Below are 16085 nucleotides of genomic sequence, written 5' to 3'. Positions count from 1 at the left end.
ATTTCGTTAAGTTTTATGGTAAATGCAATGTCCTTGTCAACAAATACAAGTTATCATTCAGATAAATGTTGACTGAGACTGATGTTTTTCGTGCTTTTAAAATATTTACCTTTGAAGTCAAATTTTCAATTGAGGTCTGATCCATAATATTGGATTCTTGGCTTACATACCCGGTATAAGTTAAATAAAGCAAACTTTTTATCAAGCAAATTCAAATAATTTGCGATTTACAAAGAATTTAATTCGATAAAAATCAGTTGCCTTAATTACGCACAAGGTTCATGATAATTGAAAGCTTTACAGGGGAATGTCAGTTTTAAAACAAAACACAACAGATACATGTAAGTACGCAAATTATATTTGCTAAATTAATAACAGCAATTTAAGAATTAAGAATATTTGATATCTTTAATCTTTGTGCTCCAAGATATGGTTCTTGACAGAAAGAATGGGTCAAACTAAAATAAAGCATTGTTTTATTGTTTTCGTTTCAAACAATTTACACAATTAGTATTACTTAATTTAACATAACACAGTATCTATTTATCCTGCTGAAATAGTTAAACAATTTAATGAAATAAAAAAAAGATACTGTTAATTGACCCAAATGTTTTGTACTGTTATAAGTTGATGGAAGTTAATATGGAAGCAAAATTCAATTACATAATATTTAAAATGATTCATGCATATTTTCGATTAAAAATAAAATGTGTCCATTCAATGCTTACAATTTAGCATATAGTGGAATGTGTGGAGTAATCCTTGTATTCAATTTTCTCATTACAACATTTATCCAGATACAGTGTAAGGGGAATCCAGATACAATGCAAGGAAGATATTTAAAATGAAACAGACAAGTAATTATGAAAATATCTTTCATTTTCTTTCAGGATTTATGCGAGCTTATTGTACTAATTTTATTTAGTAATTGACGATATTTTATCTGAGAATCATTTAACACATATTTAACGATGTGATAACATTATTTTGTCCTCAGCCCTAGATCCTCTCTTTGTTTTGTAGATAAGGACGACGAGAAGTGCGATGAGGATGATTCCTGCGACGCTTGATCCGACGACGATACCAATCAAAGTCCAGTTAACTGCTGTCTGTTCCTGCAAGTGTAAGTCAATAGTCATTAACTTTGGCATGTAGTCTTACCAAACAAAAAATCACAACTTTGAGTAGCTGGTCTCAATTCAAAATATTTTTTTGATTTTGAAGATCATGAAAAACAATTATTTATAAAGATTTTAGTACGAAAAAATACATAGCCATCCAGCAAGGCACGCAAGTTTGTTTCGGTTGAGGCCGAGCTTTGCAGATTATTGAAAATCAAGTTTCATAGGAATTAATCATTCCCAATTGTAAAAAAAAAAACCTCAATGTAATTTTTCAATCAGGAATGATTCCTGGAAATTGGGTACTTTATTTGTAAAATTATTCAATATTCATTGGTTGCAAGAGCCAAACCTTTGCATCTACTGATGTAGCAGTTGTTGTCGTCTGAACTTCTACTGCTGTTGTACCTACTGTTGTTGTTTCTTGAACAACAGAAAGAGGTTGTTCAGAGAGGATAAAATTACATCGATCAAATTTACCATCGTTGTCAGTAATGGTAAGAACAACTGCTTGTATACAACAAGCGCCACTGAAAAAAAGATTAAAGCTATTGTATTTACTATTTGAATTAAGAAAACTTTTATATCCTTCCACTTTGCAGTACGTTTTAATTTTGATTATAATTTTTTTCGTAAAAGGGTATGAATCTTGCTCAGTTGGATTTATCTGAGTGTTTTGCATTTACTCTATATAAAAAAGAGTTATTAACAGTGAACTGCTTTCTCTCTCTCTCTCTCTATCTCTCTTTTTTCATGTTTTTCACCTTATTGCTATAGGTAGGGAGAAGTTTGCCTCTGATATGTTCATATGTTCCAGCATGACTTCATCAGAGGATACGCTGATCTCTGATAGCCATATAGTTGCTGATGAGACCTGGACCAATCCTGTCCAGTTGTAGGAGGAACAGTTCCCAGTGTTGAGGGACTGCACGGGACATCTTTCTGGATATTTTAGCACTATACAGTCTGCTGTTCTCGTGTCTGCCACCTTCAGAAAAAAAGAATTCTTTCATTTTCCATATTGTAGGTAGCCGGAATAAGTGAAAAATGGAGATAACAAATAGTAATCAAGCTCAAACACGTGCCTCTTAGGTAGAATCGAGAGCTATAATTAATATTAAAGAAACAAACACATGCATAAAGGGGTTTTATTTATTTTAAATATCTTGGGATATCTCATTTGAAAATAAGAAAATAGACCCTTAAACGAGATCACTTTTTAAAGATTGTGTTCAAGGATGTGAAGATGTTTCGTCACTTTCGTGGAGGATTTATTTTAATAGGACGTTGACAATCTCATAGGACGCCCTACTGCAGCAATATGCTGGACGTGTGTCAACGATAGGGCTGTAAGTGGGTTCTGGTTATTCATCTAATCTGAATGCCAACCTATAGGAAGTCGTAGATGCACATGAATGTAACCCTATAGATCTTACCAGCCATATCCGTCAAAGCAAACACTCTCTTTTCGAGAAGTTTTCTTAGTTATTTTGCTTAACCAAACTACACTTTTAACATGTTTAAAGCATTGATTACAAACGTTGATAGAAAAACTTCGTATGGCATTATATATAAGAAAGAGTTCATTTTAAAGACTTATATTGTCCCAAGATATCGTTTTTACCTGTAAATGCTGCTGACATGATCATATCATTCAGTATATATATGGAGCTTTTCTTTCAGTTTGTCTTTTGATATTAGATGTGATGTCCGTTTTAAGGTACATGTATTTGCCAGTCATTTTAAGGAATTTTACTCTTTACATATTCTTGGCTCAAATTATGATGAATAATCTCTTTTCAGTTTACTCTTTATAATCCGCGAAGCGGATTATAAAAAAACGTAAACTGACCCAAAAGATTTTAATCTCATTATAATTTGGCCAAGAATTAAAGTCATTCCTTATAATTTAATTTTAAAATAATTAAGCAACCGTGGATGTGAAATTGTGCTGCTTTTTATGTGTTCAAATAATGCTGCTCATTAATACAACCGTAGTAACAGAAGTGATGTAAAGCGAGGGGAGGTAATAACTGATACATAGATCTAGCAGCCATGATGTGCGTTTACATGAGGTAAGATCGAGTAAGTGTTTGAAGTTAAAGATACAGTTATTAAATCTTGAATTTTCCATGGATTCTGAGGACTGGAAATGAGGGGAGTGCATGGATAAGATGATTAAGCTGGTGTCAAGGGGGTGTGTCCCATTTGATACCAAACCAGATTATACAAAATGTTTTGCGTTCCTTTTTGGAAATCAACCAATGAGAGGCGAGAATATAAACAAAATTAAATTATTTAAGAATAATTGCCTTTTCCTTACATTTACAATTTTTCAAATGATTTGCTTAATATGTTCCGTATTTAAAACTTTGATTCAATCAAATGTTCTTTTACATGGTTTTAGTCTCTGGGAAAACTATTTAAAGACTAAAATCATTTGATGCATTCTTCTTCATTTCCCTACATAGCTTTCAATCTCATTCGTCCCTAAGATCACAGCTGTACTCACGGAATAGCGCCTCCTTTCTGATTGGATAATACCAGTGTAGTTTTCCAGAGTAACGGTCCATTCTAATACTCTAATTGTATCAAAGTAAAAATGGTTTGAATATAATGATTTCATGAAATTTTTAAATGTCAATAAATGTATAATAAAATAAAATAATATTAATATACATATAATGCATGACAAGAATTCCCAAATATTATTGAGATATTTCAAAATTGTGACTGGATGTATGACTTTTAGTGCAAGCGGAATTGTTTTGTACATTTTATTAATTCAAACATTTTTATATAAACATGTTCATGTAGACTATGCACTATGAATAAAATCTAAATGTACTCACATTGGCTGCAATGAATCTGGTGTTACCATGGCAACAGCAGTGTATATCTCCCCAGCACTAAGATTCCCCGGTTGTACCGTAATATTGGTTTTACCATTTGATACAGTGATCATGAAATTCACAGAAGAATCCCCAGTGTTTGTAAGGGTAAAGGTGATATTTGTGCTTTCATTTAAACGTAACTGTCCTGAAAAGTATCATAAATTTATCATTTTCATTTATTAAAGGAGCGTAAATTGCTCAATAATGAATAAAAATCGAATTTCGACATATCTTTTTTTTCAATTTTTTTTATTCAACCTTTATTTATTCTAAAATCTCAGAAACAAGTAATCGACCCTGTCTTATAAAAGAAAAACAACTACAAATTTTCCATATGATATTTAGCATGGTTATCTATGTTATATTTTTATTTTGTATATTGTAATTAGTTCTATGCAATATAGCTATTGCTTTTTAGTTTTACTCACCTAGAACAGGATAAACACGCAGCTGCACGGAGGCTGGTAGAATAGTAAACATGCGCGTCCTTAGGAACTCATTACCAAGTGCATCTTCTCCTCTAAGTTGTGCGTAACTTGACTTTAAAAAAGTATATATTCGTAAGATTTCTGCATAAAATTTCACTAATAGACTTTGTGAAATTAAATGTAACGAGACAATATCTTCTTGCCAATTTAATTGAATTTTTTTAAAGTCTTTTCTTTATGTATGTAGTTTATACCTTATTCAGAGGAACAAACTCTCCAATGCAACGAGTTATACTCGCAATGTCTAATCTTCTAACGGGAACTTCTGCCACTTCAGTCCCATTTCTATCCAACAGACCAACACTTGTACAAGAGGAGTTAGAGTCCAAATTCTGAATATCAACCACTAATGTATAGTTGTATCCTGAAAAATTAGTTAGAATCTATTATTATAAAGCGATGGTGACATTTCACATCACATGCATGATTACTGTTATTCACTTTTATTTGAGGGAACTTTATTTTCGCGTAATTACGCGAGACAATCTGCTCGCCTAATTTTCATACTGGCGTGTATAGGTATTCCTTTAAAATATATAGGGCAATAACCACATATCGTGAACATTTTGACTCGTTTATAAAGAATAAGTATCTAGTAAAAATAAGGTGTCGCTAAAATTTTGTGATCTACAGTATATAATATCTGATTACAAACCTTTAATTGGATTTCCGGACAACTGGTAAAAATTGCCATCAGAGCTGGGTTCCAAAATACTAGTAGAGAAATCCATTGGACTTTGGGCTGTAACGTTTACTATCCATGCACTTAATGTATTCTTCTCAAATTTCCAAATCCCAGGACCTGGATCCTTTTGATAATGTAATAAATGCAACATTTTCAGCAGTTTTTAATCACATTCCCGTAATTTTTCTTTTTCAATAATGCAATTTATACTATAATTATGTTTTTCAAAGAAAAAAAATGATTCCTTTGATATCTTTTAATTGCTCCCATGGATACAAAATCTATATGCATACATGTAAAGGTTAAAAGATGCTAGAGAGTCACATCTAGAAATTTACCTGAATTGATATTGTTAAAGTGCTGTCTAAAATGTTTTGCTTTTCCTTTTCAGATGAAAACATAACATTTGTACCTGAAAAAATATAATTCAAAATGTTATAAAGTTTAATGTCATTACACGTGGACATTTAAATAAGTTTAAAACTTTTAATTACTTTGATATTATTGTTTTCAAAATACAAATATTAAACAGACCGTTGGGATAAGAAAGAGTAAATTCGAACTGGTTTATGACTATCCTAGCATCTATCTTTAGTGTTTCCATGTGATTGTCTACAGGAATAGACATTACAACATTTGATGCAGAATTGGCAGGTATCACAAACCACGTGATAAAGACATTGGATGATGGAAAAGTATCCTGCAAATACAAACAGTGTCAGAAAAGCATTTCTTAAAGTTTTTAAAATACAAATCTCATATTTTTTTAAGTATTGTATCTTTTTGTTCTCTTTTTTACAGTTAGGATAACAAATAAATCATTTATGGTTTTGGCAGCTGCTTAGACGGGTTAATTTTTGCATGTATTTTAGTGAACAATTTGTTACAATAATATCAATTTATAAATTGTTACAAATATATCAATCTATCGTTCTTGTTAAAAGCTATTTCAAATGTGATTCATAGCTTTATAGTTATTCTGAATTCGTTATATTTATCTGGTATTTACATGTAGTTCAAGGGAAAGAGCAACTGAATTCTTTAGAAAAAAAAGTTCTAATGAAATCTTTGACATGCTTTTGTGAATATTGAAAGAAAAAAAAACCTTGATCTCTTTTTCCACTATTGTCTCTAGTTGTGCCACCTTTGTTTCATATACCCTTCCTCCAGTTTCTTTTGCTATTGCCTCGAACACCTGCAAACTCGATCTTTTCACTCGATGGAAAAGGTTGGTTTCTGACGGCAGCATAGTATCTGGTATCGGGGACTGTTCCAGATCTAGGAAAAAATATATAGTCGTTTTAGTTAATTTAGATTTTAGTCGAAATCTGTGATAACTTTGAATATTACATCCAGGTGATGCCTACTCCTCCATGGCACCTGATCCTATCTATGACGTTTTGGAGGGCCGTGTTTGCTCTGCTAAAATTTTGTATTGTTAAATGGACTTTTGAGCTTGAATACTGTTCGTTATCCAAATATTTCATTCACATATGGTTATATGCCTTTATAATTTACTTATATAATAAAAAACAAAATAAAAGATTTTTCACATTGCATTTACTCTTTTTAGGCTTACCAATTATGTCTCTTTTCCTCCTGGAAGAGCATTGTCCGGTAAGGAGGAACACTGGTGTGAGAGATTTCGCCCTCAACCCTTCGATCACTCGGTCCTGTAAATACTCGTCTTTTGCATCAGCGTCAGTACAAAGGTAAATTTTGGAATTTTTGTTGGACATTTCAATTCCTATAAAAAAGGGACATTTTTCACAGCATTAACAAACTCTTAATAATGGTAGATTCTAAATGATTTATAAATGTATGCATATACAGTGTACATGTATTTGTAATTATTTATTGCCGGTAATCATGATAATTCCTTCCTACAAAGTAGATATTCTAAATGCCTGTTAACTAGTTTTTATATCTAAAAAATTAATTTTGACAGATTTCTTATTTGAGACATTAACAGATCTCTATTTATTTGAATCCTACGGGAATGTATATAATATAAAAATTTTCCGTCAAATGTAAGTGACAGATGACAATTGCAACAGCAGAGTCTTACAAAATGAACATGCATCAACATCTTGCCTTTCAACATTCCAGTCATAGCATATTCAGGACAATCCCCGCCTCCTGTTACCGCGAGATTTTTAAGCCAATTTATCATGACCTCTGGGTTATCGGTCTGTCTTCCGGTGGTCAACGATGCTTTAAATTTTAATTACAATCATTATCAATATATTAGCTTCGTCTATCTCTCATGTATCAATTATATTGTTTCCTTGCAGATTTAAGAATTGCTTCAACAACAACAGAGAGGAATTAATCTGCAATCATTTTAACATCCTCGAGAAACTTTTCATTTATTGATTTAATTCTTCTGAAAATGTATTCCTCAAATTAGATAGTTGTAACTGTTTTGTTTATACCAACCAGGATCAGAAAAAGTAACGAGAATATAATTTTCTGGCACGAACTGCGAGTCTTTTGCCTCATAGACTATTTTCTGAGTGGCCTTTATCACCGCTTTAATATCATCCCCCATGGAACCTGTGACGTCAATGACAAAGGTCAAGGACGTTTTAACTATATCTTCTCTGGTCCGTATACCAAAGACATCTCGGAAGACTTCCTCACCCATCAGACTTAAAAGTCCTCGTCCTGAAAGGGTGTGTACAATGATTTTTTTAATTAAAAATTAAAAAAGTGTGGAAAAAATAATTTTGTTTTTAAAGATGCAAGTTATCAATATATAACGGCTTATGGTGTGGCCGGTCGACAGGGGATGCATTGTTCTCCAGGATACCAGATCCCAATTCGGAACCTCGAATATTCAGGGGGTAGTGTTGTTGTCATGTTCATATAGTATATTTATTTGTAGTTTTCATGAGAGCGATTACTTTTTGTTATTTTCACCTTTTTTTATTGTTCATTGACGAATACACTTAAAACACACCTTGCCCGATAAGAAAGTATTGTGAAGCGTTAATGGCTGCTTCCGACGCGGCGGCATGCAGGATACTGCGGGGAGCTTCGCTCTGAACAGATCTTCCTTTGTAGATTCCACCGGTTGCCGTCATAAAGCGACTGTCATCATCCGACGATCCATGACTGCATTTCCCGCTTATACCTTGCCCTGAAGAAGTAATATAGATATGACATTATTGTCGCATACTAAGTTTGGGGTGAACATTAACTTGACTCGACAAATTTTAAAATACGTGTATGTTTTCGATGAGTTTGTAATTATGTAATTATTATGTGGGCTTTTTAGAAATAATGTTGTACAACTTCCCAACAGAAGAATAAAATGGTTCTATCCCTTGAGAATAGAAAAGTAATACATTTTGAACGAATCTAAAATAAAATGATATAACATTGTAATAAATGAATGCTCTGGGTATTCAAGTACAAGTACTAGATTCTGTACACTCCCTACAGTATGCAAGAGATTAGTCCTAGTGATGATATTGAGTGTGTCGTATTGCTCTTATTTATGAAAGCTCAACATTCTGGTTAAACGCTGTAATACTGAGATGAAGCACATTTCTTTTTTAAATGAATGTGATTGTGTTTAAAGTAGTTTTACCGTGATAGACCTGCTCCTTTTATGTAGTATTAATATATTGTTACCCGTGTAAAATTAATTTGAACAAACAATTACATTTCAAAGAGAGATTTCACTGTTTTACAAAAAATTGAAAAAATACATACATTTTGCGTATTTAATTTTGATAAGTCGCTAAATTAATCATTTCATATTAATATCAAAAGCATTGACTTTCAAATTGTTCTTAATTATTCTAAGATGTAAGCATGGAGAATATGACATTGTAGATTGTGTTGTACAAGAGAAAAAATTAAATATGCATGTAGTTTCTTCAAATCAAATAAATTTCATTGTAAAATACATGTATGAAGAAAAAAACACTCACTGACAGGTTTTGTTACATCTTGTCCTGATTTGTAGCCACTTGTTAATTTGTCGGTAACAATATTGTTGTCACATATTATAAGCCTGTCAATAAACAAGTACACTGTATATAAATAATACATAGCTGTTATTTCTACGTTTTTCAATTTTTTTGCAATTGTTGTAAAATAAAAATGGTTTATATAAAGGCGTGCGTACAAGTAATTTGATTAGTACAGTAATCGAACGTTGAAACAAGTCATTTTCACGTAATTGATGAAGAAGAATTGGTAAAAAATGCTTAGACTGTATCTTTTGGATGATATAAGCGTTTGTTTTCATGCTTTTATTGATATTTCATGCATATTTTTGTGCTTCTAAAAAATCTGTACTGACACAAATGTAAAATGTGAGTTGAAACTTCTTGCCAAACTTTATCTCCACGTTTGCCACTAATTTGTGGTCAATGTATTTTTAAAAATGGAATAAAATGAATTTAAAATATGTGTTATTATATATGTTATTGAGATTAATCGACGAGAAATATATCACTGGATATTTATTATAGTAATATGACATACCCTTCTAGAAATGCACAGTCTGAACAGGTGTTTTCTTGAAGGTCTGCCACCTCTATCAATGTTACACTGTCTTGACCTTAAATTTAAAACAAAATGCTGGGTACATATTTATAATCATATATGCATTTGGGTTAATATTATTTCAAGTCATGTGAGGAAAATATACTAGTACATTGTATTCTATAAACACTTAAGATTTTTTTTACGTCCTGAACTTGGTAAAATAATGTTATATGTAATATCTGACTTTTTTCCAACAGCTTTTAAATTTACATTAAGATTACTGAGTATTATAAATTTTGAAAACGGTGAACAGATAGAAAAAAAGATACAGTTTGGTATTACCGAAATCCTCATAAATGCTATTTCTACGGAGTTCTACCCAGTTCGTGTTGCTGTAGAATTCCTGAATTGTATACAAAGCTGCTCCAACCTTTTCTCTGATCTGCTCGATGTCATCTGTTGTTGCTGTCGTGGACAGACCTTTTATTGTTTGTCTTAGATTGCGGATGTAATTGTGTGCTGATATAAAATAAAGATTTAGATGAATTTAGAGGGGTTTTTGACATGTTGAAAGACTAATTTTCAGGTGTATTTATTTCGAAGTTGAATATGAAAATTCTCTTTTTTGTGCATTCTATTTTTCTTGTTCATATTTATGTTATATTTGTCTTTTACTTTATCAGACTTTTGAAATATAAACACAGGCATTTAAAATTTAATTTATTTACGTACTAGTATTATTTTGATACGGTGATGTTAAACCGGTAATTTACATTTAAAGCATTTCACTTTGTAGATGGCAGGAAACAAAGACGCTAAAATTTTGAGAAATTACAAACAATAGTTGTAATGGAACTAACGACTTTTTAATGTGTTGCATACCGTCATTGATGGCAAACAAAATTGTTTGGGTGTCTTCGGTGCAAATTTTGTATTTTGGTTGTTGACGAAATGCTTATAGTCAATCATCATACAAATTCGTCACATCCTCAAAATCTTACATTCTTATAAAATTTCCTTCAAAAATGAAATATGTGGAGATGACGAGCAGTATTCGAGCTCAGAAGCCCATCGTTGCTTATTTTATTAACGTCCATGGGACATGATAATTGCAACATGATGCACATGTACATGTACCTTTCACCATAAGTACATGCAGATAACAAAAACATTAAATAAAGGGTACAGAAATATTGTGTTTACCTATTGCAATCTGTTCTCCATTCACATGGTAAAATGAAACATTGGCAAAATCTCTTTGGATGTCATTCTCATAGCCGATGATTCTGGTAATAATCCTTAGATAATTTAAATAAGATTCTTGATCTGTAATACATTAAATTTAACAATTATACAAGTTTTTATTTATAAAAAGTTTATCTAGCACGTGTGCAATACATTAGCAAAGTTTGAAAGGTATGGTATCTTTACCCCTTTTTAAATATTTTTTACATTAAACACATGTTTTATTTTTTAGGTGATATTTTAGAAATAGTGGAGTTTCCTGTTAATACAGGAAATTTTGATTGTTACACCTACGACTAAAATCACTCAAGAAGCGTGGTAATTATCTTCCCGATATACGTGTAGTACAGTGTACTTGGAAAAGTGTAGCAGTGTATTTTTAGGTTTAAGTAGATAGACTTTTCTTCATGCTCGATTTATAAGTACATTCCCATGTTTTAATACATTTAAATTATTTTTAAAAAATAGCTAGTGGTCGGTTATTAATAATGTGCTCCAATTTTTTTCTCATATCTATTCGATGTCATCAGTTGTGACTGCCTGCGACAGACTTTTAAATTTTTCCAATTGTCCTAAATTCCGGATGTGAATTATATGGCTTTGGAAGACTTCTTAGTATATGAAAATAAATGCATTATAGAAAATATTTTAACTTAATTTTGATTTCATAAATATAATTAAAGCCAATTTAAGGATTGAAAAAAAAATGAAGAATGCAGCTGGAGCTTTTTTCTTAGAAAAGGAACATACAATATTAGTTGCTCCAGGATGCCTAATGCGTCATTTAGTACAAAGACGTCATCAACAAACACAAGTTATTTATTTACAGCAAGCGGGAAGAACAAACTACACTTGTCTCGCCCTTCCTTTTCCTCTATTCTATCCTCTTACAAATGCATTTTTTTCCCCAACATTACAGGCAATAAGATTTCTTTTTCATAATTTTAGACCTTTGAATATTAGTTCATATTGTCTCAATAACAAAATTCTCAAACACAACATCAGTGATAACTCCTTTTGAAATACGTTCACCTTTATTCTCTTAGCTTACTGTAATTACTTAATTGCAATTGACTAAACATTGCAATTAGAGCCGCATAATAATTAGGCAGAAAATAATGTTATAAATTGTTCTCATATAACAAATACTTTAAAAAACATTCAGTTTATAAAGAAAAGTGTAAAACAATATTGAATAAAGTGCCACGCCACAGCATGATACGCCCATCAAAAAATTACAATTACAATGTATCTTAAACAGTTAAAAGTGGAGGAAAATCATGTCAACCTTGATTTTAAGATTTCAATGATTTTTACACACCTTAAAAAAATTGTTTATCCATCTCCTGTGGTGTAGGCATTAATTATAACAAATATTGCATCATTCATAGATTTCTATACCTTGACAAATGCCTATCATATTAAACAATATCAAATTAGTCTTCACAACTTAATCTATACCTAATTAATTTTGGGAATAAAAGGCTGGCCATCAAATATAAACTGACCAACAGTTCTTCTGTCTAATTCCCGAAGGATACAGATAAGACCATGCTCTGAAGAAATGAAAGAGACATGCAGCTAGCCTTCCTACATTGAACACATTAATTAATCTTTAACTGGATGCTTGTCTACTCATTATTCCCAAAAGCTTATTGGATGTGTACTATCTACCACAAAACATTTTTAAAACATATAAAACATCAATGATTTTTTTTTAATTAGATTTAATGTCGGAGAGTTAATTGTTAATATGCAATTCATATGGACATGCAGATTCCACCCCTACCCCCATAAAATTAATTTTTAAGCTCATAATATTATGTAATATCAAAATAGTTTAATGTGCAATATCAAATTAGTTTTAATTACTTCTCATCAAATTCGGCTAGCCAACAAGAGCTATTTTCAATCCAACAGGCTTACCCATTTGGCCCAATACTCAAGGGATATAGATAGCACAGATGCTCTTACAGCGACTCCTCACACTTAAACTCATTAATTTCTCTCTCTAATTTGACATGCAATTTTCTGTTATCAAAATTCCTCTTGACCAGTGCTTGATAATTAGACTCATGGGAGTGGTAGAAATTTCTCTAACATTATATTTGTTATAGATTGCTGTCAAGTATATGCTAAAAAAATAAGTATTTTCTTGATTTAACATTTTTCTAATAAGGTTAGTGCAATAGTTTTACATTTTTTTTAATGTGTAAATGAATAGAAAAAAAGACTTTTTTTTTAAAATTCCACTTAAATTAAAGATCACAGTGACCTTGAAATAGGTCGCGGCACACATTCTACCTAAGATGCATAAACTGGGCAAGTTTGATGATTCTAAGTCTAATAGTTTTCTAGTTATGGACCGGACAGGATTTTTCCATATTTGGCTATAACTTTTTAATTATAGGTCAGAGCAACCTACTTTTTGTGCGCGACACACCTTCTACCCAAGATGTATCAGCTGACAAAGTTTGATAACTCTAGGCCTTATAGTATTAAAGCTATGAGCCGGACACGAGAAAAGCTAACAGACGGACGGACGGACTGACAGACGGACACGAAGCCTATAACATAATACGTCCCGTCTTAAGACGGGCGTATAATAATAAATTATAACGATTTCACAAATACACACATTGTTTGAATTCCAGATTTGTTTTTGTTTTAATTTATTATATGACATATACGTTTAAAATATTGAGAATATGTGCACATATGTCACATCTAAGCATTAAGATTGATGTCTCTTCTGTCTCTATATTATTGGTATTTTTATTTATTTAAAACAATGATAAAAGATAGGGTTCAGCTCAGCAGTATACATGAAATTTTCGGCGTTTTTTTTTCCCCAGGAATTAAAAATATTCTCTCAATCAACAATGAGGCATTCTCTTACAACTAATCAATCAATTGAATGCTTGTATTAAATTATATAGCATAATGGAATGTTTGATGCTTTAAAAGTTTACTCTTGCTCTTTCTCTTTTTATAAGTTTTGATATTATCCAGACATGTCTACTCCTTTTAGTTGCAGAGGTGAAATTTAAAGCCATTTATGTAATTTGGTGGAATTCTATATGTAGAAATAAGGCGTAAATCATTAATTTCTCTTATTTTTATGTCTTAATGTTTCTTTTATCTAATCTACGCAATTTTAATTGCTGCATAAAATTGCATAACATGAAGGAAGTAAAAACTTTTATATGAAAAATATGGAGATAACAAATACTAGTATTATTCAAGCTCAAAAGTCCATACAACAATACAAAACCGGAGCAGAGAAAACATGGACCTTGGAAAAACCAAGGGTGGGATCAGTTCCCATGGAGGAGTAAGCAACCCCTCCCAAACGGTCACATCCGCCGTTTGCTCCTTGTCATGATCGGGAAATAACGGCCAGTGTGTATATAATAATAGACCCTAATTACATTGGTTTATAAAACGGTATTCTACGTGTAGCATCCGGATTAATTCTCTGCTACGCTGTTAACCTAAATTAAGTAATTTGGTCATCAGCTTGCAATATTTAGAATTATAAAGACACTGCATTCAATGTTTAATAAATTAATTTGTGGTCCTTGATTGACACACTGCTCTTTTACTACCCGTCATAACATATACTAGACCTTACAATTGTGTAAGACCTTATAGTACAGAGAATGTACATAATGCATATATCGTCACCGGACAGCATACAAAAATTCAATTGTACAACTTTAACCTTAAATTTATCAAAAGCGTAAATTTGGTATGATGTAAAAGCATAATTAAATTGAAAAATATCGAAGAATTACACCAAAATCTAAAGAAATGCAGGTGTGGTAAATTTGCTACGAAATTCTTACATGCTTGGATTGACGATATCGATTTATTGTAGAGTACATGTATTCTTTAAACCATTTTAAACTGTAATACTCTTTTTAAAAAGCGTAATTTTTCTTTATATAATGTAATGTCTTTTTGTATTTTAAAGAAATATGGTTTGAATTACCCATTTTAGAAAAAAAAACAAATTTTTTATCCATAAACCAATCCAAAAATTATAAATTATTGAAAAAAGAGTCAATAAAATCTAATGACCCACCTAAGAAGTTTTTTTTACAAGTGAACAAAAATTACCTGTGCCAAAAAATGCCTGAACTTTTTGAGCAGGAGGTAGTCCTGTGTTGTTCACTAAGCCCAATTTATCCAAAAACACAGCAGTGGTGCGAAATATGGCCTCCAAAGTAATAGAATTGTGCGACTGAGTTCTGGATTCAGCAGGGATATCATTTGGCGGGAAACCCAATGTTTGGTACACGATGCAGTAGAAGAGAAGAATAAGCCAGACAGACGACATGGCGAGAGCCGAGACTTAGATTAATGATAGTAGATAATGTATAATATTCTTTTAAGTAGTTTTAAAGTGATACAGACTTCCTTTTCCGATCGGTGACTCAATATGCGTATCTTAAACAGCCTCTATGTTTCTGTCCTCGTAGATGTTTAAATCATATAAATTGAGAATGCACCTTCTTTTATTCAATCAATATAAATTTCTTTGTAGATGGGAAAAGAAGGAAAATACAATAATTTATGTTAAGGACAAGATGAAAGTCAATTAGTCATCAGACGTATTAATAATGATATGGAATATTTTAGATATATACATGTATTAAAGCAATAGTAAAGCTCAAATTACCGTTTTTGTTTTTGTTTTCTTTTGTTTTTGTTATCACAAACTCAAATTAATTGAATCCCATTTTATAAAAATAAGTACAGGTCCACGTAAGAATCAGGCAGGAGGTGATACACGAGGTTCTCAGAAATGAATGATTTTTCACTCATAGATTTCCCTCGGGGTCTAAGCCATGTATGTGGAAGGAAAAATAATTTGGGACATTGTTACTATGGAAACTTGGACAAAGAAATTTCCTTAGCAACAGGCCAATTTTTCTTTATAGATTGATGAAATTTCACCCATTTTGAAGGCTTTGTCCAAAAAATTTTAAAAAGTAATTATTTTCTTCCTTAGTGTCTCAAGAAAGAAAAACTCTTGAAGTGCTCTGACAATGTAATAAAAAGAAATTACATTCTCTAATATATTTACTATAGATACAGCTAAAGGTACATGTTTCCCGTTTTTTGCTGATTCAGCATTTTGCTT

The 16085-nt window shown here is 31.6% G+C and overlaps 1 protein-coding gene across 1 annotated transcript; it reads right to left on the bottom strand.

The window, feature by feature from the left end:
• Positions 1-340: 340 nt before the first annotated feature.
• LOC134235619 (von Willebrand factor A domain-containing protein 7-like) lies at positions 341-15313 on the bottom strand. The gene is made up of 20 exons (XM_062717752.1): positions 15059-15313; positions 10895-11017; positions 10034-10210; positions 9689-9764; positions 9130-9212; positions 8151-8330; positions 7628-7855; positions 7283-7402; positions 6768-6935; positions 6294-6466; positions 5723-5888; positions 5527-5600; positions 5159-5312; positions 4698-4867; positions 4444-4555; positions 3974-4160; positions 3634-3703; positions 1886-2109; positions 1474-1651; positions 341-1115 (listed from the first exon to the last, which is right to left on the bottom strand). Exons 1-20 carry the CDS (start codon positions 15276-15278, stop codon positions 966-968), a joined length of 3033 nt encoding a protein of 1010 aa, XP_062573736.1. The 5' UTR covers positions 15279-15313; the 3' UTR covers positions 341-965.
• Positions 15314-16085: the final 772 nt, after the last annotated feature.

Source organism: Saccostrea cucullata, unplaced genomic scaffold (genome assembly GCF_032062105.1).
Source record: "Saccostrea cucullata isolate Sc308-1 unplaced genomic scaffold, CSIRO_AGI_Scuc_v1 ctg309, whole genome shotgun sequence".
Lineage (NCBI taxonomy): Eukaryota > Metazoa > Mollusca > Bivalvia > Ostreida > Ostreidae > Saccostrea > Saccostrea cuccullata.
This window is presented reverse-complemented; position numbering and strand designations above follow the sequence as displayed.